Here is a 22,912-nt window from a genome sequence, read left to right as displayed (position 1 = left end):
AACTAATGTAATTGAATTGGAACCAAAATGAAAAAGTTAAATTTCGCTGTGACTGAATTACTCTCTACACAATTAAGTCAAATTAAAAAACTTTACGACGCGCTGGTAACGAGCGCAACGAAACATGGTTCCATATAGAGATAAAAGACTCGAGGAAGCAAATTTGAGAACAAAATTGAAACCTGCATCTTGAAAATCTCGAGGAATATACAATAGATGATAGATCATTGCTATTCACCAACTCTCTAACACAGCGTGTTAACACCGTCAGTTAACTCAATAGCCCGTGGCATTTTAACCGTGTCTGGTATGGACCGCGGATCATACCAGACGCCCATATGTCCACCCAATCTAGTGAGTAAAATTCGGCCCAGAAGAATCTTTCCAAGCCCATTTGGTGTAAAAAGTGCGAATATATAGCAACAAACAAAAAGGTCGCGTGTAACTGGTTCAACCCCAATACTGATATCGAGAAAGAGAATATGAATGTGTGGATTCCTTAAGCAAGGAGTGATAGCGTTCAACTCTCTCCTTCTCCTCAGACGTAACCCTTTCTCTCTGCCGCCGCCGTCACACCTCACTCGCAACCGCTCCCTCTCCGCCATCGCAACGACGTCGTTTCATCCCAAGATGCCAGGACTCGAATCTCAGGCAGTCGGAGTCGAGTGGCCGGCGAACCGCGTGCGTGACACTTTCTTCAGCTACTTCATGGAGAAGGAGCACAAGAACTATAAGTCCAGCCCCGTCGTCCCTCACAACGATCCAACTCTTCTCTTTGCAAACGCTGGTTCGTGATTTCTTCGGTTACTGTTGATTCCGTTTCGAAATGTATCTGTCGTAGGATTTAGGGTTTTTGGTTAGGGTTAGGGTTTATGTCATTGTTTGGGATAAATAGAATTGAGAGTTGCATTTCTTTAGCGGAGAGATTTGAAGTTTATTATGAATGTGATGAACAGGAATGAACCAGTTTAAGCCCATTTTTCTGGGAACGGCGGACCCGAACACCGATTTAAGCAAGCTGACGAGAGCATGCAACACACAGAAATGTATTAGGGCAGGTGGGAAGCATAATGATCTCGAAGACGTGGGGAAAGACACCTACCATCACACTTTTTTCGAGATGCTGGGGAATTGGTCGTTCGGGGACTATTTCAAGAGTGAGGCCATTGAATGGGCTTGGGTGCTTCTCACTCAGGCAAGTAGATGTGACCGAGTTTTAGAGCTTTGTGGTTGTTTGTGACTGTGGCGACGCTGATGGTTTGCTTTGATTGATGTGCAGGTTTATAAGCTGCCAGAGGATCGATTTTATGCCACTTATTTCGGTGGTGATGAGAAGCTGGGTCTTGCTCCTGATAATGAAGCTAGAGATTTATGGCTTAAGTTTCTACCACCTGGACGTGTACTGCCTTTTGGCTGTAAGGTAAGATTCTTCGGTTTACTTTTCTAGTCGTTCATTTTATGATGATTACCGATTTCTTTTAGGGTTGAAATGGCCATCTGATCGGTTTCATTGGTTGAAAACTAGGATAACTTTTGGGAGATGGGCGATACTGGTCCTTGCGGCCCTTGCACTGAGATCCATTATGATAGAGTTGGTAATCGGGATGCTGCATCATTAGTCAACAATGATGACCCTACCTGCCTTGAGATCTGGAACCTTGTCTTTATTCAGGTATGTTCCATAGTGTTTGGTAGAATCTACTATACATGATGTGTCTTGAATTGTCATTCAATTGGGATTAATTATTTTCCCTACTAAAAATATTTAGGTATTGGTTTGTTTTATTTTATTCACTCTTTTATGATTTCTGTGGTTATTGGGTAATAATTAGTTTTCTTTTTGTAATGATTGCTTTCATACAGTTCAATAGGGAAAGTGATGGCTCTCTCAAACCATTGCCTGCTAAGCATGTTGACACTGGGATGGGATTTGAAAGATTGACATCTGTACTTCAGAACAAGATGAGCAATTATGACACTGATGTGTTCATGCCTATATTTGATGCTATTCAGCAGGTAAAATGGCAATTATGTAGTGGAAAGCAATATTTTTGGCCTATGTCTTCAATTCAATCTACATCCAATCTCTTTGTTGTGTTCCATAATCCATCATTGAGATTGCTATTGCAATGTTTTGTAGACTACGGGGGCTCGCCCATATTCTGGGAAAGTTGGAGAGGATGATGTAGACAAAGTTGACATGGCATACAGGGTTGTTGCAGACCATATAAGAACTCTTTCATTTGCCATTGCTGATGGGTCCCGTCCAGGTACATGGTCACTTTTGCTACCTTATTATATGCTGAAGTTGAGGGCAGGTAATAATGAGAGATGTTTGATTTTCTTCACGGAGTCGTAACATCCCAAATTGTATTTCTGTTAGGCAATGACGGACGTGAATATGTTCTGAGACGTATCCTTCGTCGAGCTGTTCGATATGGAAGAGAAGTCCTAAAAGCACAAGAAGGATTTTTCAATGGGTAAGATTGATATAGGTATATTGAAGTGTAAAACTAAATGCTATTTGGCTATTCTAGTCTGTTCAGATTCTTGCTGGTTTGGAGTTTTAACCAGTGTCTATATGATATGTGGGGACATCTTAATTCCAGGCTTGTACCTGTGTTGGTAACACTGATGGGTGATGTATTCCCGGAACTAAAAGGAAATAAAGAACGCATTAGAGACATAATCAAAGAGGAAGAGGAAGCATTTGGCAAGACTCTACTTAAGGTACATATCTGAATTTTAGTTCTATATGTTCTCTTTCTTTTTCTTGGGATACTAGTATCACAGCCTCGAATTTATACTCTGTTTCGTAGTTACACACAATGGCTGATTTCAGAACAGTAGTTGTTGTTAGGTAAACACCTAAGACCTTAAGGATAGACTATTTTCTATTTAATGTGAAGTAAAGTTGATTGGATGACACAAGCAACATAACAAAAGAAAAAAAGAAAAGAAATTAATTTTTTTTTTCTCATTGTCTTTGTATGTTACGTGACGTGAAGTTCATTGGATGAGTGTTGACAGGGAATAGAAAAATTCAAAAAGGCTGCTCAAGATGTTCAAGGCAAAAAATTTAGCGGGCAGGTTAGTAAACTGCATTTTGACATCTGAGGTTTGGGAGAATGCTCATGTTTGAGGATTTTGACAACTCACTTTGTTTCTATTTTGACTGTAGGAAGCTTTCGTCTTGTGGGACACCTTCGGGTTCCCTTTGGATTTGACTCAGGTACTTGGAATTACATTCTGTTCTGTTGCATATATTTATCATGCAAGAACCTGTATGCTTATAATATCTCTGTACAGTTGATGGCAGAGGAAAATGGATTAGAAGTTGATGTTGAGGGTTTCAATTTCGCTATGGATGAGGCTCGAGAAAGATCAAGGAATGCCCAAAATAAGGTACTAGGATTTTTGATATGTTCTCCCTCTTCTGTACATCCTCATTACAGAAAAAGATTTTTTACTAAGCAACGTTATGCTATTTTGAGTGGATGAAATCATGTTAAATCTTGTTTTTAAACTCTTTCTCAGGAAGAAGGTGGTGCCATTGTTTTGAATGCTGATGCTACTGCTTCATTGCACAAGTGTGGAGTTGCTGCAACAGACGACAGCTTCAAATATATATGGTTTCAGGTTGGTCCACATAAGTGACTGGACTTCACTTTTCAGTATTGAAGATTGTTATCAGTGCCATTTCCTATATTTCAAAAAATAAACATCTATTGTTGTTCAGAGGTCAAGAAATGGTATTGAAAATCCATGCATAGCTCTAAGTGTTGAAGGAGGCTGAATCATATTCCTGTTGATTAATGCTTTGGGCTTTATGTTACCAATTCAGGACCATGAAAGCGTGATTAAAGCAATTTACACTGGTTCAGAGTTCATGGATAGTGTTGCTGCTGGCAGTTTAGTTGGTGTTATTTTGGAGTCTACGAGTTTCTATGCTGAGCAAGGTGGACAGGTATTGCAAACCTCTGTTTTTTTTTTCCTGTCGTTTTGAATCTTAATAGTTTTTTGCTGTTTAACAGAATTATTTTGGGAAAAAAATCCTGGTTTCTACTACTTCTATTGAGTTGTTAGAACTTCTGCCTTGACACTGGAAACTGATATATGTATTACTTGAGGATCAAAATACTGATCTACTTTAGCAATCTCTGATTTTGTTATTTGAGACTTTAGCTCTTTGCATGACTGTCAGATCTGGATTTTTTAGAATGCCTACCAGATATCATGAGCCTGTGACGTGCTCTTTTTTATTTGATGACTTCTGTGTGTCTCTGGACCAACAAGCAATTTGTTCTGCATATAGATTTTTGACACTGGATCACTACAAGGAGGCTTTGGCTCATTTCAAGTCCGCAATGTTCAAATTTTTGGAGGTTTTGTTGTCCACATTGGCTCCTTTTCTGGAGAGCATGGCAAACTCTCTGTGGGTGAAAAAGTGGTCTGTAAGGTAATTTTGCGTGATCTGGTTATAGTTGGGATAAATATGTCTATGTTTCTTCCTTTTATAATTCCTATGCTCTTGTACAGGTTGACTATAAAAGGCGTACACTCATTGCGCCTAACCATACCTGCACACATATGTTGAACTTTGCTCTGAAGGTATGATCGAGCACTAATAGTTAGAGAACTGAGATGTGTATTTTCTATATGTTACGTTTATGCAATTATTTTGTTTATGTAGTTCCTATAACTGTTGATTTATCATCATTGCAGGAAGTTCTTGGCCCTGATGTTGACCAGAAGGGTTCCATTGTTCTTCCTGAAAAATTGAGATTTGATTTTTCTCATGGTAAAGCTTTAAGTTAGTCAATGTGGTTAAGCTGATCAAGTTATCTGTGTCTTTTAAATTCTTATAAAATGGTATTGGAATTTGAATAGGTAAGCCGGTGGAACCTGAACAGTTGAGAAGAATCGAATCAATCGTGAATGAGCAAATAAAAGCTGAGTTAGATGTGTCTGTTAAGGAGGTAGCCCTGGATGATGCTCGGGGCATCAAAGGTTTAAGGGCTGTATTTGGAGAGGTATGCTGATGAGTGTTGACATAACCGGTTTATCATCTTCGAAATGGATAAATTTTAGTTTTGTGTGATGTATTTTTATGCTTTTTTAATGTAGGTCTATCCTGACCCAGTGAGAGTTGTGGCTGTTGGGCGAAAGGTTGAGGACCTTCTGGCTGACCCTAAAAACGAGGAATGGTTGTCAATATCGACAGAATTTTGTGGAGGTTAATGTCCTATCCTACTGATGAGCTGCTCTTGGAGCACTGCTTTGTTTTCTACTGACCTTTATTCTCCGTACTTCTAGGAACCCATTTAACAAATACACGTGAAGCTGAGGCATTTGCCCTTTTATCGGAAGAGGGAACTGCTAAGGGAATCCGAAGGATAACTGCTGTCACAACCAATGCTGCTTTTGATGCAATTAAATTGGCAGATTCACTTGAGCAGGAAGTAACTGAAGCTTCCAAGGCTGAAGAGAGCTTGCTGGAGAAGGTTTTGCTTTGTTTTTAATTCTCTTTTATTTGTATTATTTGCATTTCTAGTATCAATATGTCTGTCCATTTTGACTCGGGTATAGTCTTGGCCTTTGTTTTTGTTCCTAGTTCTGTTGCATTCTCCCTATGAATGCACTAAGCTGGTAATTTCATAAAGGTTGAGGTTTGAAAAAGTGATACATATATATACACATATATCTTTACCACAATATATTTTTTCTTTTAGCAGAGAGAAAAGTATATTTTTCTTTTATGTCATGTTACACATTTATATCATGTTACACATTAATGGTCTGAGTTGCTGTTTTTGGTTTTTCCATTTAACAGAAGATAGCTTCCTTTAAATCTCGCATAGACGCAGCACAAATTCCAGCGGCTAAGAAAGCTGATATAAGGGACAAGATTGTTCAACTTCAGGTAATTTTATTTATTTTTTTCTGTTCGATTGCTTTGTCTTTTCTTTGATGTGTTGCTCTTGTTGTATTTTGTATAAGCGTATCCTTACCAACTTTTATTCCCACCCAACAGAATAAAGTGAGAAAGGCACAGAAGAAGATTGCAGAACAAAATTTACAAAAAGCTGTCAAGGTTGCAAGGGAGATGGCGGAACTTGCTGCATCTGATGGGAAGGCTTTCTGTGTATCCCATGTTGATGTTGGTTTAGATATCGCTGCAGTCCGCGAAGCAGTGTGTAAAGTCATAGAGAAGGTCATTAGCAGTATTTCTCCTCTTTCTTCTCTTTGTCTTCTTATGTGGTTTGGTTTTTGTAGTTTGTTACTTTCATCAATCATACACAAATCCATCACCATGAATTTGGTTAATTTGTATGTGAATTTTAGGAAGTTGTTATAATTGATCATAACTCTAAACATCTGATTTGGTAGAGGTGTGGCCTGAACTTAATGAACAACAAAGTACTCATAGAATTGATGCAAATCCAAGTTTTTTTTTTGGGGTGTTTTTTTTTCGAATTTGAGTAAAATAAATTGAAATTATGGTGGTATTTTGGACAGGGAATGCCTGCGATAGTTTTTAGCACTGATGAAACTACAAATAAGGCCGTGGCATGTGCTGGAGTACCAGGAGACAAAGGCAAGCAATTGGAGGTGTCACAGTGGTTGATTGCAGCTTTGGGTCCCCTGAAAGGAAGGTGTGGTAAAGGAAAAGGTGGCCTTGCTACTGGCCAGGTTAGTGTCTCTTGACTTTGGTTGTTTACATTGTGAAAAATAGGGAAGTGTAAAAACAATATCTCCGTATCAGAAGAAACATGAAATGTGTACTTTCAATTGCCATTTGCATATGTAGGGCTAGTTTAAGGACGAATTGGTTTGATATATGTATATATGGTAGTTCTGGTTAACTTTAGCTTTTGAAGTTTTGTTACTTTTTCTAATAAAAATATTTAACACCACACCTTATCAGAAATTCTTTTACTGCTAAATGCCTAGATAAGTTCAACTTTTCATTGTGAATCAAATTTTTATGTCTGGATTCTCGAAAAAAAGAAAAGAATTATGTCTGGACCATCTTGTCAGTTTTTGGTATTGTCTTCTTTTGTTGTTTTTGCAAATGTACAGATCTCTTTTGTGCTTAATACATAAAAATGTTTGGACCATCTTGTCAGTTTTTGGTATTGTCTTCTTTCGTTGTTTTTGCAAATGTACAGATCTCTTTTGTGCTTAATACATAAAAATGTTTACTTTGCTGATTATTATTATTATTTTTGAATTGTGAATCTCAGGGAACAGATGCATCTCGTCTGAAGGAGTCAATAGACGTGGCAACCACTTTTGCGCAGATGAAATTGAGTTGAAGGACCACCACTTCTGCGCAGCAAATACCTAGTGATAGACACAAGCTTGTCGGCCTACTCTGGTCCAGTTTGTAGGGAACCAAGTTACACTAATTATTTTCGACCAAAAAAAAGTTACAGTAATTAAATTTAGAACACTGGATTGATGTATTCTGTTACACGAAGAAGGGTTTTGTCATCTCTATTGGAATAATGAAAAGAATTCCGTTGATTTGCCTGATAAATTTTGCTGTCTAGTCTTGTAGTCTTGAATTTGTCAAGCTTTGAATTTGTGTATACTCCTAGGAGACATGTTAAATCTTACCCTACATTAACAACATACACTTTTTACCTGTAACGTATCTCGACAGATAAGTCTTATACAGATGTCATTGCCCATTAATAAAATTAGTGCAAACTTTGGTGATTTTTCATAGTTGACTTTACTCGTAATCTCATGCACCAATACTTTCCGTCATATACTCATCATCTCATGCACCCCAATGTTTCCTAGTCAAAAAAGGGAAAAGGTAAAACTCAATTACCAGGAAAGGAAATGAGGAAACGAGATGCCCTTTACTACTTTAGGGTGGGTGACTAGGACCTAGGCCGCATAATGACACATAAAAGGATATGACTGACCTACCCCTCCAGATTCCCCCATAAATTGAAAAAATCATGGACTGCTTGGTCATTTCCTCTCTGAGAATTAATTCTCTTAATGACAGTAGCATCCCCGTTAATGTCCAACTGGGCACCATTATAATACTCCCTTAATCATCATCATCATCATCATCACCATCACGTTGTCAATGTCACCTTAATTCTTAAATCCGACTTTCCCTTACAATACTCGCCGGAGCTCAGAGACTCTCCGATTCAAAACCCTAATTCCCTCTCTCGCTCGCTCTCTCTCACAGCTGCTTCGAATGGAGCGTTTCTGCTAGGGTTTTCCGAGAGCTCAAGCCCCCGATTCCGCAGCCATGTCTCGGCAGGCTTCGTCGCCTCACTTCCACAAATCCAAGACTCTCGATAACAAATACGTAAGCTCGATTTCGCAATTCCGCCTCTCTTTTATGCAATTCTGTAATTTCTGTGAGGAAATGTGGATGAAGAAGATAGGTGTTAGATTGTGAATGTTGAAAACTAATGGCTAAGGGGAATAGAGGGAGCAAGTGAATTGTGTTTATATATGCGTTTAGAACCTGAATTTCTGTAGCTGTGGACCTAAATTGCTGCCTTGAGTGAGTGGATTTTGAGCTTTGATGTGGACCTTTAGTTGCTGAGGCCTTGTTCATTGAAATGAATGCCGTAGAATTCTATGTTGAGTTGTCAATTTACTAGCATTTGAGAACATTCGGATAGTTTGTCAGCGACTGATTCGACTATTTTTTGGTGTAGATGCTTGGAGATGAGATTGGAAAGGGAGCATATGGTCGAGTTTACAAGGGTTTGGATTTGGAGAATGGAGACTTTGTTGCTATTAAACAGGTTTCTTTGGAGAACATTGCGCAGGAGGATCTCAACGTTATAATGGTTAGACCAATTTTGTCTTTAGATGATTGTCAAAATGTTATTAGACTACAAATAAGTAATAACTGATAGAACACATTTTCAAGTCGTAGTTGATGCTTGACATTTAAGTCACTTCTAGCTTTGTTTCTCTGTGTTTAAAGAGTCTAAACATAAGATACTTCACTTCAATCCTTACTTTTGGTCTCCCACTTATTTGTTAGCTTCAGAGTATATTCTATCTCAAAATATCTACACTTCACTGGAAACATCTCTTATTCAGTTAATTTGGTGATCTGAAAGTTATGTCAAGTTCAGATTGAGTTTGTTATCTCTGAGGATTAACCTGTCGTATAATGTCAGGACCCATACATGATAATCAAAATTTTGAGTTCCATAATTTGCTTTATGTCATGCATACCGTATTTTTCTGTATATGTTTCTGTTGCACATTACTTTAATTTTGCTCACATTGTGCTGGTTTGTTTTGTCTGCTTCTCGGCGGTGCAATGCATTGACATATCAGCAAGAGATTGATTTACTGAAGGTACCATTTTCTTTCATTATATACTATTTCATATGTTGGTTATACTCTTATTTACTGTAAATTCTGGCTATCAGCACCTGTTGTGCTAGAAGATTAGGGTTTAAATGTGGCCTTTTGCAAATGGTTTGATTTAACATGTGGCTATAACCTCCTCAACATTGTAACCTGTATATGGTCTGTAAAATTTCTGTTTAGTTATGGTAATTAAGTCTAATTTATGGTGGGTATATATGCTTTTCCTCATGTTGGGTGAAGTTTTGTCACTAGCTGATTCATATGCTGTCCCAGTCCCCTAAGAACCTACTGTCATGCATACACTATTAACTACTGTTGATGAGCAGCAATCTGATACCTATTAATGTGTTATGCTGTTAACACTTGATATTTTGAACCTACCATGCATACACTATTAACTACTGTTGATGAGCAGCAATCTGATACCTATTAATGTGTTATGCCGTTAACACTTGATATTTTGAATGCCTTGAACAAGCATACTTTTTTTTTTTTCATGCTAACGAAGTTGGAATTTATTTTGCAGAATTTAAATCACAAAAACATTGTGAAATATCTTGGATCCTTAAAGACAAAGACACATCTTCACATAGTCCTAGAGTAAGCCAGCTCATAATATCTTCCAAATATATCACACCGAAAATCCTGGGAGAATAATTAAATACTCTTTATTTTTCTCATGGTAGATACGTGGAGAACGGCTCACTTGCAAACATCATTAAGCCAAATAAGTTTGGACCTTTTCCAGAATCACTGGTAGCTGTGTACATTGCTCAGGTTCGCTAGTGTCCTTGCAGTTTGTTGCCTGTCCTTTGATTTGTGCTCTTTTGGTTTATAGCTGGATAGTTGTAATGGTACAGGTTTTGGAAGGGTTGGTGTATTTACATGAACAGGGTGTTATCCATCGAGATATCAAGGGTGCAAATATTTTGACAACTAAAGAGGTAATCTGTCATTTATCTTCTAAATAATATATAAGTTTTCATAGGTCATTGTATGAAAATGATGATTAATTTGGTCTGACATAATTGTTTACATAATCGTGGGGGTCATAACAATCATTGTATATCTTGTTTTAGCTTGAATACGATGATCCTAAGGATAGAAATTAGTATAGTAGCTTATTACAGTTCTCAGATTGATGTATATGTGGGGTAAGAGCAACAAACTGGTCGATCAGTTGTGCTGAGAGGGCAGTCATATATATTAGGAAGCACCCCTGCTCTTGGTTATCATTTTCCATATGAAGATGCACTCTTGTCATCTTGAGAATGATTTTGAAGTCCAAAGCAGTCTTCTTACACTTAATGACATTCTAAGGAACGTTTTCTCCCAGTCATAGCTAGATGTGCACTGTCTGTTGTTTCATAATATATAACTTCAATGACATAATTTCTCCTGTTCAGGGCCTTGTGAAACTTGCTGATTTTGGTGTTGCTACAAAATTGACCGAGGCTGATGTGAATACACATTCAGTTGTTGGAACGCCATATTGGATGGCCCCAGAGGTATTTCTTTTCTGCACTTCTGAGTTATTACTTTCTGCCAAGTTTAAAATTGTATTAAAGAAAATAATGGTTTGTTCATAGGACATAAGAGCAACAGGGATTCAGTATTAATTTTGTCAAAATAAAGGTCTGTCTCTATCATATCATTGTGTAATCAACACTAATTTTGCCAGTACATAAACTGCACACTGCAACTCTCGCATAATCATCTATTAAAAAAACATGTCTTGGGAAAGTTTCATAAGGCTGATACAAGTCATACAACCAAAATACATGTACTCGGGAAAAAATGATTTTTGTTACTCATAGTTTTGATGCTGTGCTCCATTTTGATGAAAATGACTTGTATTTTAGGTGATCGAAATGTCAGGGGTTTGTGCTGCTTCAGATATTTGGAGCGTTGGCTGCACCGTTATTGAACTTCTTACATGTGTACCTCCTTACTATGATTTACAGCCGATGCCAGCTCTATTTCGTATTGTTCAGGTGTGCATAAGTTGTATCGCGAAGGAATATTGATTACTGATTTTTCACTGGTATAGAGATCTCAGAATTGTGTCAACTTTTAAAGAAAAGTTCTCTTTTGCATCGTGCTTTGTTTTTGTTGTGTTCATGAAATGCCTACTGCCAACTTAATTGAATTGAGTTCAGACAATGACAATTTTTTTATCTTTTGTTTGACTCTCCGGTGCATTTCTTTCAGGATGAACATCCTCCCATTCCTGACAGTCTATCTCCTGACATTACTGATTTTCTGTGTCAATGCTTTAAAAAGGTGAGGCAGTGTGATTCTTACCTACTCCATTAGTCTTTTCTCAAGAAGCTTAAGATGATTGTTTTAATGTTTATTTGAATTGTGCCAAGTTATACTCCTTCCTTTTCTGCATTCTCTTCAACTTAGAGAAGAGGTGACTACCAGTGGAGATCTTTCTGTACACGGTGCTAATTTTCGTTATTTGCATGCATCATAAGCCTCTAAAAGTCCACTAGTAGATGGGTCAAGATTCATGAAATTTAGATTTAGAATTGCACATAATGTTGCTAACATGTGTCTATCATTGGGCATTTTCTTTTCCGTCATGTGAGAAATATTGAGATAGTTTAATTAGAATACAAAAATGTAGTCTTCTCCAATTTTACATTGGATATAAAACAAGAATAAATCAAACTTATGGCATCTTTATGTCGTTTTGACAAGCGGCTTTTGATTGTTCTTGTCTGGTCCCGTCAAAGTCAATGAATTTTTTTCAGTTTTGTTTGTCGCCTTGAATCATATCTTTTTTTCCATTATTCATATTCTTCGAGTAACCTTTCTGAAATACTGAAATGGGTGTATTCATCTATAACATGTTAGTTTCTTATTTCAGGATGCTAGGCACCGGCCTGATGCAAAAACACTGTTATCTCATCCTTGGATACAAAACTGCAGGCGAGCGTTGCAATCATCAATTCGTCATAGTGGAACATTAAGGTAGATGTCACCAAATTCATCCTTAATTAGACTCATAATACAACTATCTCGCTAAGAATTTTATGTATTTTGACTTCTAAGAGTTTGGCTTGCAAGTATAATGCATATTTAAAGCAAGGGCTGTTCAAATAGTTATTATTTCTCTTAAAATATTTGCTACTATTTTTCTTTTCTTTCTTGATTCCCTCATTTTTTGCTATTGGGACTGAGTTTTTATGGTAATTTTGATTTTAAGAAACCAGTTATTTTGCAGAGATGTACAGGAAGATGTTTCTATGGGTGCAGAACTCTCCAATGGAGATATTCGGAGCTCTGGCGAAAGTCCTGCAGAGAAAACGGAAGAAGCAACTTCTGCTATTAAAGCAGTAAGATTCTGACCTTTTCTGATTAAGCAAAAGAAGTTTTTGGGCAAAACTGCAGGATTCTAGGAAAGAGTTATCTTTATTATATTAGTTACTTGGGTTTTTTCGAACTTCAGGATTCTAGGAAAGAGTTATTATCAACCGGCATTTCTGATGTGAGAAAATCTGGGGAGGATCCTGCTTCAGATGTGAAATCTGTTGAGGAAAAAGCAGATGGTTTAGAAAATGATCTGACAGATCCAGCTCCCACCTTAGCTATACATGACAAATCATCTTTGCAAAATGGTTCTGGCAGAATATCTTCTAATAAGGAATTGGCTGCCTCTGAGGCAGCTGAGCTAGATGATCGAGCACATACGGCCAACATTGATGAACCACCAATGAATGGTGAGGTTAAATCTCCTGAATTGACGACAAAAAGTGTAACAAAACATGGCAAAGGAAACTCTATTGGGTTTAGATCATTTGGTTTCGGAGCAAGAAATCAGGATGGTACTTTTGAAAAGGTAGGTCCGGTAATATTGTTGTCTTCATCTCACTTATTGCTGTACATTTGAATGGTTGCATGTTCAATATCAGTTTACTTTCCATGAAGTCACATTTATAGCTTGCTAGTTGTTACGATTATCAGTGATGCCTTATATGTCTTTCTCCTGCATGTCTGTCATTTGAAGGCCTCGAAGATGCCAGTAAGTATGGGAGGGAATGAACTCAGTAAATTTAGTGACACTCCAGGAGACGCTTCCTTGGAAGATCTATTTCATCCTTTGGATAAGCATCCCGATGATAGGGCATTTGAAGCGTCAACATCTTCTTCTGTATCACATGTGAACCAAGGAAATACATCTGTAAATGACGCTGGAAAAAGTGACCTGGCTACGAAGTTAAGAGCTACAATTGCGCAAAAGCAAATGGAGAGTGAAATGGGTCAGGCTAATGGCAGTGGTGGTAACTTGTTACAGCTGATGATGGGTGTTCTCCAAGATGATGTGATTGACATAGGTGGTTTGGTATGTGTTTGTGTGGTTTTGTGTGTGTGTGTGTGTGTGTGTGTGTGTGTGTGTTTTCAACCCCATAAACACTCTTGTACAAATGTTCCTGACAAGTGATACATCTTGTTTATAGGTATTTGATGAAAAGTTGCCCGGAGAAAACCTTTTTCCCCTACAGGTACTCACATATCTTTTGAAGCTTTTTAAGTAGTTAGTTGGGATTTGCTATTGTCTCTTTAAGTTTAAAGTTTCAGGTGCAGCATTTATAAAGGCAGCTGCATTACTCATGTATTGGTCTGACATCTTTTGACATCTGCCATATTTGTTTGATAGGCTGTTGAGTTTAGCCGGTTAGTTGGATCACTGAAACTAGATGAATCAGAAGATGTTGTTGTCTCTGCCTGCCAGAAACTTATTGCTATATTTCATCAGCGCCCGGAGCAGAAAATTGTTTTTGTCACGCAGCATGGTTTGCTCCCTTTAATGGAATTGCTTGAAGTTCCTAAAACTCGAGTATGTCAAACTCTTTTACCACATTCGGTCATGTTTTTGAGAAATCTTGACATATATGTCTACTTAGCAGTAGCAGTATTTCAATTACGGTTATAAGTGAGCAGATTCTGTTTTTACTTTCGCAGGTTATATGTTCTGTGCTTCAAATCATAAACCAGATAATCAAGGATAATACTGATTTCCAGGAAAATGCTTGTCATGTTGGTCTGGTGAGTACTAATACATTCAATCTTTTGTCATTGTTATTATGTAATTGCATCTTTGCTGGGCTTTGATAAAGTGGCTGAGTTGGACTTACAGTCTAGATGCTTCTTCATTTCCTTAAACAGATTATTCTGATAGTTCTGAATATCGAATTAGCGCATTGTTGCAATAATGAGCAGAATAACTCTTTGCGTCCATATATATTTTTTATATTCTTAGTAAGATTGGTCTGTCCCTATCTAAGAGCTCTACGCTTTAATATTATTAATTGGTGGTGTTACTTATGTCTACTGCTAAGTCATATGACAGATCCCAGTGGTAATGAGCTTTGCGGTACCTAGTCATTCTCGAGAAATTCGTATGGAAGCAGCTTATTTCTTGCAACAGCTTTGTCAGTCAAGGTTCAGTTTTTTTCCTGTATTTCATAAAAAAAATTCTTCAGAAAGATCATCCGAGGTTTACAGTGGGAGTTTCTTCTGTTTGCAGCCCGTTGACTCTGCAAATGTTCATAGCTTGCCGTGGAATACCTGTTCTGGTGGGCTTTTTAGAGGCTGATTATGCAAAATTCAGGTTTATAGTAAAACAACAGCTTGATTGTGTCTTGGTTCTCTCTGTCAGTATGTGTGCGTACATATAATATTCTGCTCAGTTTTACTTACATAGATTATGTCCAGGGAAATGGTTCATCTAGCTATTGATGGCATGTGGCAAGTCTTTAAGCTTCAGCGATCAACTCCTAGGAATGATTTCTGTCGCATAGCTGCGAAAAATGGAATTCTCCTGAGGCTTATTAACACCCTTTATAGCCTGAATGAGGCAACCCGTTTAGCTTCCATTTCTGGTGGGACTGGAATTCCTCTAGATGGTTCTGCTCAGCGCCCACGGTCTGGTTCATTGGATCCTGGTCATCCCACTTTTGCTCAGAGTGATGGACCACTTTCTGATCATAATGATCACTCGAAAATTAGGCATGGCATAAATGATTCACATTTGTCTACTGGAGCAGTGGAACCGGCACGTGCATCAACTTCTAATTCTCAAAGATCAGATGCCAATCAATCAGATCCCCGGTATCTTCATCTAGATACTGATAGACCTCAATCTAGCAATGGAGTGGGAGATACTTCGGTTTCTTCTAAATTGCAAGAGTCAACAGGTGCAGATAAAGTAATAAATATGTCATCAAAGGAAACTTCAACTACTTCTCGAGGAGATCTTGACCTTAGGCAGCAGCGTGCTCCTATATCTCTTCATAGATCAGCCACTGATAGACATCCCAAAATGATGGAAGGTACATCAAATGGCTTATCAACAACAGCTGCTTCTCAACAGGAGCAAGTTCGGCCTCTTCTTAGCTTGTTGGATAAAGAACCCCCTTCGAGACATTTTTCTGGTCAGCTTGAGTATGTACGCCACCTCCCTGGGTTGGAGAGACATGAAAGTATACTGCCCCTTTTACATGCCTCTAACGAAAAGAAAACAAATGGTGAATTAGATTTCCTTATGGCAGAGTTTGCAGGTAACAATTATCTTTATCTGATGAATCTTATAGTTTAGAATCGGAAACCAAGGCTTTGTCCTTGTGATTCATAAATATCATATTCATGAAGATTTGAACAGACGCAGGACTAAATATATTATACACACACATGTTTTACCCTGGATAATATGAACTATATTTGGCCCATGTTCGCCGAATTTCTTCTTACCTATCATAACTAATGTTGGAATCACAAAATTTCACTGACATACTTTTAATGACTTGGAAGATTATTTCCTCCCACTGACATTTCATTAAAATGTTTACTTGGTCTTCTTTTCTTTTTATCTATTTCTATGGATTATGTGATTCATCTGTTATTTCTCAGACGTCTCTCAACGTGGTAGAGAGAAAGGGAATCTTGATTCTACTACTAGAGTTCCCCCCAAAACAATAAATAAGGAGATGGGAATACTAGCATCTAACAAAGGAGCTGCTTCCACCTCCGCATCTCAGACAGCATCAGGGGTATTGTCTGGTTCGGGTGTTCTGAATGCTAGACCAGGCAGTGCAACATCATCGGGTTTACTCTCGCACATGGTATCAACATTGAATGCAGACGTTGCAAGGGAATACCTAGAAAAGGTGGCAGATCTTCTACTTGAGTTTGCACGAGCAGATACTACTGTAAAATCATACATGTGTAGCCAAAGTTTGCTCAGCCGTCTTTTTCAGATGTTTAATAGGGTGGAGCCCCCAATTCTTTTAAAGGTACTGTAAATTGGAAAACTTCCATGAGCCTTTACTCCCAACGGATTGTTTTCTTTGGTTCTTGACAATATATGATGCTGCCATTTTACAGATACTGAAGTGTGTCAACCATTTGTCAACTGATCCAAACTGCTTAGAGAATCTTCAGCGGGCAGATGCAATCAAATATTTGATTCCAAATCTTGAACTCAAAGAAGGATCTCTTGTATCTCAAATACATCATGAGGTGGGCATTCTTTCCTATGTGCTGATGGTAATAGTGGGTGTCATGTAGGAGAGAAGCTTTATGCAATAACACACTAGATATGGATCTTCAGACTCCAGGGAATAAATAAATAACAGCAATAGGATATAGAGACTTACATTAGAAACTCATATATCATATCACCTAGTGGACATTTCGACTGTGTTTTCAACCCTCATGGAATCCTTTCTTTTGTATAACCTTAATCTGTCAACCCATTTGGTGCGTTACTTGTTCTTCTTTACTGAGAACTAATTGCATTGGTCCCAACTTCTTTTGAAGGTCCTAAATGCCTTGTTCAATCTCTGTAAGATTAACAAGAGGAGACAGGAACAAGCAGCTGAGAATGGAATAATTCCACACTTGATGCACTTTATCGAGTCTAATTCTCCTCTGAAACAATATGCGTTGCCTTTGCTCTGTGATATGGCTCATGCTTCACGTAACTCAAGAGAGCAATTAAGGGCCCATGGTGGGTTGGATGTGTACTTGAGCCTTCTAGAGGATGAGCTTTGGTCTGTGACTGCATTGGATTCAATTGCTGTTTGTTTAGCTCATGACAATGACAACCGGAAGGTAGAACAAGCACTGCTGAAAAAGGATGCAGTTCAGAAGTTGGTGAAATTCTTCCAGTGCTGTCCAGAACAGTATTTTGTGCACATATTGGAGCCATTTTTGAAAATTATCACGTATGTGATTTTAAATATGACCTACTTGCAATTTTTTCCCTTCTTTGCTTTTCCTAGTCTGCTATATATATTTGATGATAAGAATCAAACATATATCATAACAAGAAATCGATCAGGATAAATCCAGAGTTACTAGACTCCTTGTTATTTTCAAATATATTGGTAGAATGTCTGTAAGTGATTATGTGACAAGGGAGGGCACAGACAAATCATCCCTGCCTTGTGTCAGGAAGGGATATGTGGATTTGCTGATGATTAGTGGTTGCTTTGCTGTTGTGTTTCTTTTGGTTTATAAACTCCTCTCTTTTCCCATATGGAAATAACTTCTTTTATGTCTTTTTAACAGGAAATCGTCTCGAATTAATACAACATTAGCTGTTAATGGTTTGACACCGCTGCTTATCACAAGACTTGACCATCAGGATGCTATTGCCCGTTTAAATCTTCTTAAGCTGATAAAGGTGGGCTAACCCTTTTTCTTTAATCTCTTTTTGTTTCATCTATTGTGCTGGAGAAGATAGGAAGAGAAAGCATTATAAGTACAACCCTAATCACACCAGAAAACTAAATAAGTAACAACCTGATCATTTGATTTGGGAAACTAGATCAGGCTCTTGAATGAAGTAAGAAACTAAGAAAATGTTCTTAGAATGGTATTTACAGTTTATATGTAGTTTCCACAGGTGCATTGTACATCACTAGTGTTGCGTAATTTTATAACTATTCTAAATATATTTGCTTGCTTCATAGAAGGTAATATTGGCAGCTGAACCATGTAGTGGCAAACATTTTTCCTGTCTTTTCATGATTCCAGCTTGTTATGAATACTAGTCTTCGAGTAATCAACCTATGTATTCTCTTTTTGTTTCTTTTATAATCACTAACTTATCGTGGGCAGGCTGTTTATGAGCACCACCCACGGCCAAAGCAATTGATTGTGGAAAATGATCTGCCTCAAAAGCTTCAGAATCTAATAGAGGAACGCAGAGATGGGCAACGCTCTGGAGGCCAAGTATTAGTGAAACAAATGGCTACCTCCTTGCTAAAAGCACTCCATATAAACACTGTATTGTAAATTCAGTGTCCATATATTATATTGTATATTTGGTTGTTAGAAACGTGGGTTTATGGCCTTGCTGTTTGATCCCCCTTGTTTTCGTAGCCAACCACTGTTTTTTGCATCAGTGAGTGCTGCTTGGATTGTCTACACTTTTAGCATACATAGTTTGTTACCATGGATTTTCATGCCTTCCGGTGAACCCTATATTGTTCATGCTGGTCCGAAGTTATTGTGAGCATAACTCTGACGGTCAAACTGTAAAAATATTGTCGCCATATTCCCCCAATACATCGTTGTTCTTGCTCTATTCTGGATCACTATCTGGAAAAGCCGAACTGACCTGGGGGCAACATCAGGCCATGAGTCGTTGTTTATTTTGAGGTGTTTCAGTTCGAATCTCAAAACTTCCTATGTTCTATGCTGTTTCTTACTATTAACTGCTCAACGCAGAAAAAGCAAGGGTTCTAACTTCTGAGTCTTCAAAATCACTGTTCTCTGATACTCTCGGGCGTTTTACTAGATGATGGGTTAAAATAATGTACAGGAAATAGATACATTTAGTTGAGCTAGGGAACAGTTATGGATACCTGAGATCAAAATATTTGTTCATTCTCACAAAATCTCCAGGATTGAAATTAACATCAAATACAGGGTTCCGTCACACTGGGTGCTTAAAGTATCAAGATATATGTCACACTAGCCTATCACTTTGGCATTTCAAGCCAACAAACATAAAAAGGAAAGATGAGTCCAACTTCCGAGTGTGTATTATGATAATACACCCATCTGCTAGTGTACAATCCATCACAAATAAGGGGTACCACACCTCAATCCACATCCAAACACACTTGCTCCACTTGCACAAAAGGTGGCTGAGAACTGTTATATTAAATCTGCAACGTTCATTGGCATTTCATCAATCTGGGTACTGTAATACTGTTCGATGTCTCTTAGAATCTTGATATCATCGCTTTTGACAAAGTTTATTGCCACACCCTACAAACAACCAGCACCTTTATTAGAACTCACAAACAACTAAGGTAAGAGTAAAGCAGCAAAGATCAGAATAAATACGTTCTTTTCAAAGCACAAGATTGATTACTAAATTTCATATGAAATATGTGGGCCAAATATACAAGGATCTCCTTGAAATTGTAGAGTATTCCAAAGTCCAAACCCAGTAAATAAAATGTTCACACCATTTAAAGATAAAACATTAAAGTAGTCCAATTTCACATATGCTTAAGAAAACTTTCAATCTCTATGAGAGGACAAGTGCAATCATGACCAGATGTTGAAAGGGCATCTGGTGTAAATAACTGTGATTCTAAACTGAACCTAAAGATGAAGGAGACGAAAATAATTTACACCATACCTTGCGTCCAAAACGACCAGAACGACCGATTCGATGGATGTATAACTCTCGATTGTTTGGCAGATCATAATTGATAACCAAAGATACCTGAATAAAGATAAAAAAATTAACATCATTGTGAAAAATAGAATCTTGAACAGCAACAAAAAAAAAAACATGCCAGCAAAGGCATCCTTTTATTAAAGCCAAAGGAATTCAAACTATAGTCCCAATCATGTCTAACAGAGCAAAACCTTCACATCAAAGCAGTCCTGATCTTCACATTAAAGAATGACCAACTTGACGATTCCCTATGCTAACAACTACAGTCCACCACATCTCACATAAAACAAATGATCCGCACCAGCAAAAGCAGACCTATTGAAGGTTCATTACGACTATAACTAAGATTATTGTAGAGAAACTCTCCCAAAAAAATCGCAGTAATAAGGTAAATTTGAGTGACCATGGTGTTTTGGCAAATCAATCTAAAGTAAACTGAATACCTCTGTTTCCCACCCACCCAAAATGCTACCGCACACTAAAGATGCTAATCTATTTCAATAGCTTAATTCAACTATTCTCACCAAACACCTTCTAGCTGAAGATTACAAAAACTGTAAGTGAAGTACTTGCCTGCTGAACATCAAGACCACGGGCCCAAACATCTGTTGTGATCAGAACACGAGTAACACCATCTCTGAACTCATTCATAATAGCATCTCGTTCCTTCTGAGGCATGTCCCCATGCATTGCAGAGACTGTAAAGTTATTAGACCGCATCTTTTCAGTCAGCCAGTCCACCTACCCAACGACCAAGTAAAAAGTTAAGAAACCACAAAACAGAATTACAGACAGCATTGTCCATGCCTCCATTCTACTTAACATATTAAATCCAAAATGTTATGCATATCAACTGTATGAATTGGACAAGGAGAAAAGGATATGTTTAATTGATTTCGCACCAGGGTAGTATAACCGACAGGCTATGATGAAATGAATTAATAATTAACATAGTAGATAGTATATTGTTCCTAATACTCTAAACAAGCATATTTCTACATTACAGTACTACTGATAAACAAACCATAACCAAACACCAGACATGGAACCTTTCAATTCACATCAGACTCTTACGACATTAGGATAACAAGACAAGAATAAAAGCAAAGTTTACCTTTCTCTTTGTGTTGCAGAAAATAACAGCTTGTGTAATGGTAAGAGTATCGTAAAGGTCACATAAAGTATCAAACTTCCACTCTTCTTTTTCAACTGCAACGAAAAATTGCTTGATCCCCTGTCATCAAAGATGCATATCAAACGTTTGATTACAGAATCCATTAAGAGTTATAGACAGCAGAAGGATTGCATACCTCCAGAGTCAACTCATCACGTTTAACAAGGATCCTTACGGGATCAGTCATAAACTTGCTAGTCATCTCCAAAATTTCATGGGGTAGGGTAGCAGAAATCAAGCAAACCTACATCATCACAACTGATTTCAGACTAACAATCTAATTTCAACAAAACTAACATGGCATATTAAAGCTTGATATGTTTGAAACCAATATATACGCAGATTCAAACCTGGAGCTCAGGTGGAAGATATCTGTAAACATCGTAAATCTGATCCTTGAAGCCTCTGCTCAACATTTCATCAGACTCATCCTGAAAACCCGAAAACCAAGCCGAACAAAGGGTTAAGAAACAAGACAATGCGAAAGGCGAAACTTGGAAAAGAAGAATGAGGACTGACAAGAATCAATAGCTTAATGGCTCGAGTGCGCAAAGTCCTCCTCTTTATCATGTCACAGACTCTACCAGGAGTTCCAGACACCACATGAACTCCATGCTCCAGCTTCCTGATATCCTCGCCGACGCTTTTGCCTCCAATGCAAGAATGCGCTTGGATATTTATGAAATTTCCAATCGCCAATATCACCTTCTCAGTCTGCGCCGCCAGCTCCCTTGTCGGAGACAATATCAACGCCTGAACCCTAATTTCCGCGACGCATAAAAAATTAGCCAACCCTAACCCTAGCTGTATGCAAAATTGAAATCAGGAGAAGAAGGGACGTACTCTCGGGAGGAGGTGTCGACGATTTGGCAGACGGTGAGGGCAATCATGGAGGTCTTTCCGGTACCGGACTGGGCCTGGGCGATGACGTCACGGCCCTCAATGATGGGCCTGACGGCGCGTTGCTGGATGGCGGAGGGTTTCTCGAAGCCGTAGCTGTAGATACCGCGGAGGAGGTCGTCCTTGATCCCCATCTGATCGAAGCTCATGATTGGCTCTATGCCGTCCGATGTGACGAACTCCAGCTTGTCCTCGTTGACCATTCCGTTGCCCCGTCGGTTTCGGTTGAGATTGGGAGGGGGGTTTTGATTGTCTGCCATGGCCGGGATTTTGATTTGGGAACTGGATTTTCCGGTGGTTAGGGTTTTGCAGAGAGTGAGGCTCGTCTTCGTTGAACGCGAGCAACGAGATAAAAAGGTGTTTTTATGTGACTTGATGGGCCTCAATGGGCCTTTAGTTACCTCCTTATTTGGGCTTAGTTTTACTCTGGGGGGGTTTCTTTATCTGTTGTTCTTGGGCCTATTCTTGTTCTATGAAATTCGTACACACACGCACCTACGTACCTATAGTTTGTCAAATTGTCAATACATGCATGTATATAGATCTTGAAATTCGTATAGGGTTTCTATAGTGTGAACCTGGTCGGTTGATGCTCAACCGTGAAAAGAAGAAATGTGCATTGTAAAATTGAACGTGGAATTCACTCTCTTATATAATGACTTTACGAACGAGAGTCTCTTTAATGAAGAACTCCATTAATATGCATGGATAAACCTTACTCGCTATCGAATCTAATTGTGCTTAAAATCCAACAT

At 38.3% G+C, this 22,912-nt stretch overlaps 3 protein-coding genes across 3 annotated transcripts; 2 read left to right on the top strand and 1 right to left on the bottom strand.

Moving 5' to 3' along the window:
- Nucleotides 1-456: 456 nt before the first annotated feature.
- LOC101294552 (alanine--tRNA ligase-like) lies at nt 457-7,540 on the top strand. Its single transcript, XM_004297703.1, has 23 exons — nt 457-787; nt 957-1,195; nt 1,280-1,420; nt 1,526-1,672; nt 1,864-2,016; nt 2,141-2,270; nt 2,384-2,480; nt 2,610-2,730; nt 3,031-3,090; nt 3,182-3,232; nt 3,310-3,405; nt 3,538-3,639; nt 3,845-3,967; nt 4,316-4,459; nt 4,540-4,611; nt 4,726-4,801; nt 4,891-5,033; nt 5,128-5,236; nt 5,317-5,504; nt 5,834-5,923; nt 6,035-6,214; nt 6,520-6,693; nt 7,248-7,540. Exons 1-23 carry the CDS (start codon nt 487-489, stop codon nt 7,317-7,319), a joined length of 3,009 nt encoding a protein of 1,002 aa, XP_004297751.1. The 5' UTR covers nt 457-486; the 3' UTR covers nt 7,320-7,540.
- Nucleotides 7,541-8,175: 635 nt separating this feature from the next.
- Nucleotides 8,176-18,076, top strand: LOC101293678 (serine/threonine-protein kinase sepA-like). The gene is made up of 23 exons (XM_004297700.1): nt 8,176-8,341; nt 8,700-8,834; nt 9,337-9,357; nt 9,899-9,972; nt 10,059-10,149; nt 10,233-10,316; nt 10,779-10,880; nt 11,235-11,366; nt 11,584-11,655; nt 12,248-12,351; nt 12,605-12,716; nt 12,830-13,219; nt 13,388-13,723; nt 13,839-13,883; nt 14,039-14,218; nt 14,344-14,427; nt 14,732-14,823; nt 14,909-14,992; nt 15,097-15,941; nt 16,291-16,673; nt 16,765-16,899; nt 17,200-17,606; nt 17,953-18,076. Exons 1-23 carry the CDS (start codon nt 8,282-8,284, stop codon nt 18,074-18,076), a joined length of 4,092 nt encoding a protein of 1,363 aa, XP_004297748.1. The 5' UTR covers nt 8,176-8,281.
- Nucleotides 18,077-19,251: 1,175 nt separating this feature from the next.
- LOC101293970 (DEAD-box ATP-dependent RNA helicase 2-like) lies at nt 19,252-22,484 on the bottom strand. The gene is made up of 8 exons (XM_004297701.1): nt 22,101-22,484; nt 21,777-22,017; nt 21,608-21,688; nt 21,394-21,501; nt 21,198-21,317; nt 20,657-20,824; nt 20,042-20,128; nt 19,252-19,662 (listed from the first exon to the last, which is right to left on the bottom strand). Exons 1-8 carry the CDS (start codon nt 22,415-22,417, stop codon nt 19,549-19,551), a joined length of 1,236 nt encoding a protein of 411 aa, XP_004297749.1. The 5' UTR covers nt 22,418-22,484; the 3' UTR covers nt 19,252-19,548.
- Nucleotides 22,485-22,912: the final 428 nt, after the last annotated feature.

Source organism: Fragaria vesca, linkage group LG4 (assembly GCF_000184155.1).
Source record: "Fragaria vesca subsp. vesca linkage group LG4, FraVesHawaii_1.0, whole genome shotgun sequence".
NCBI classification, from domain to species: domain Eukaryota; kingdom Viridiplantae; phylum Streptophyta; class Magnoliopsida; order Rosales; family Rosaceae; genus Fragaria; species Fragaria vesca.
The sequence above is the reverse complement of the archived record's forward strand: the minus strand, read 5'-3'. Positions and strand labels throughout refer to the sequence as shown.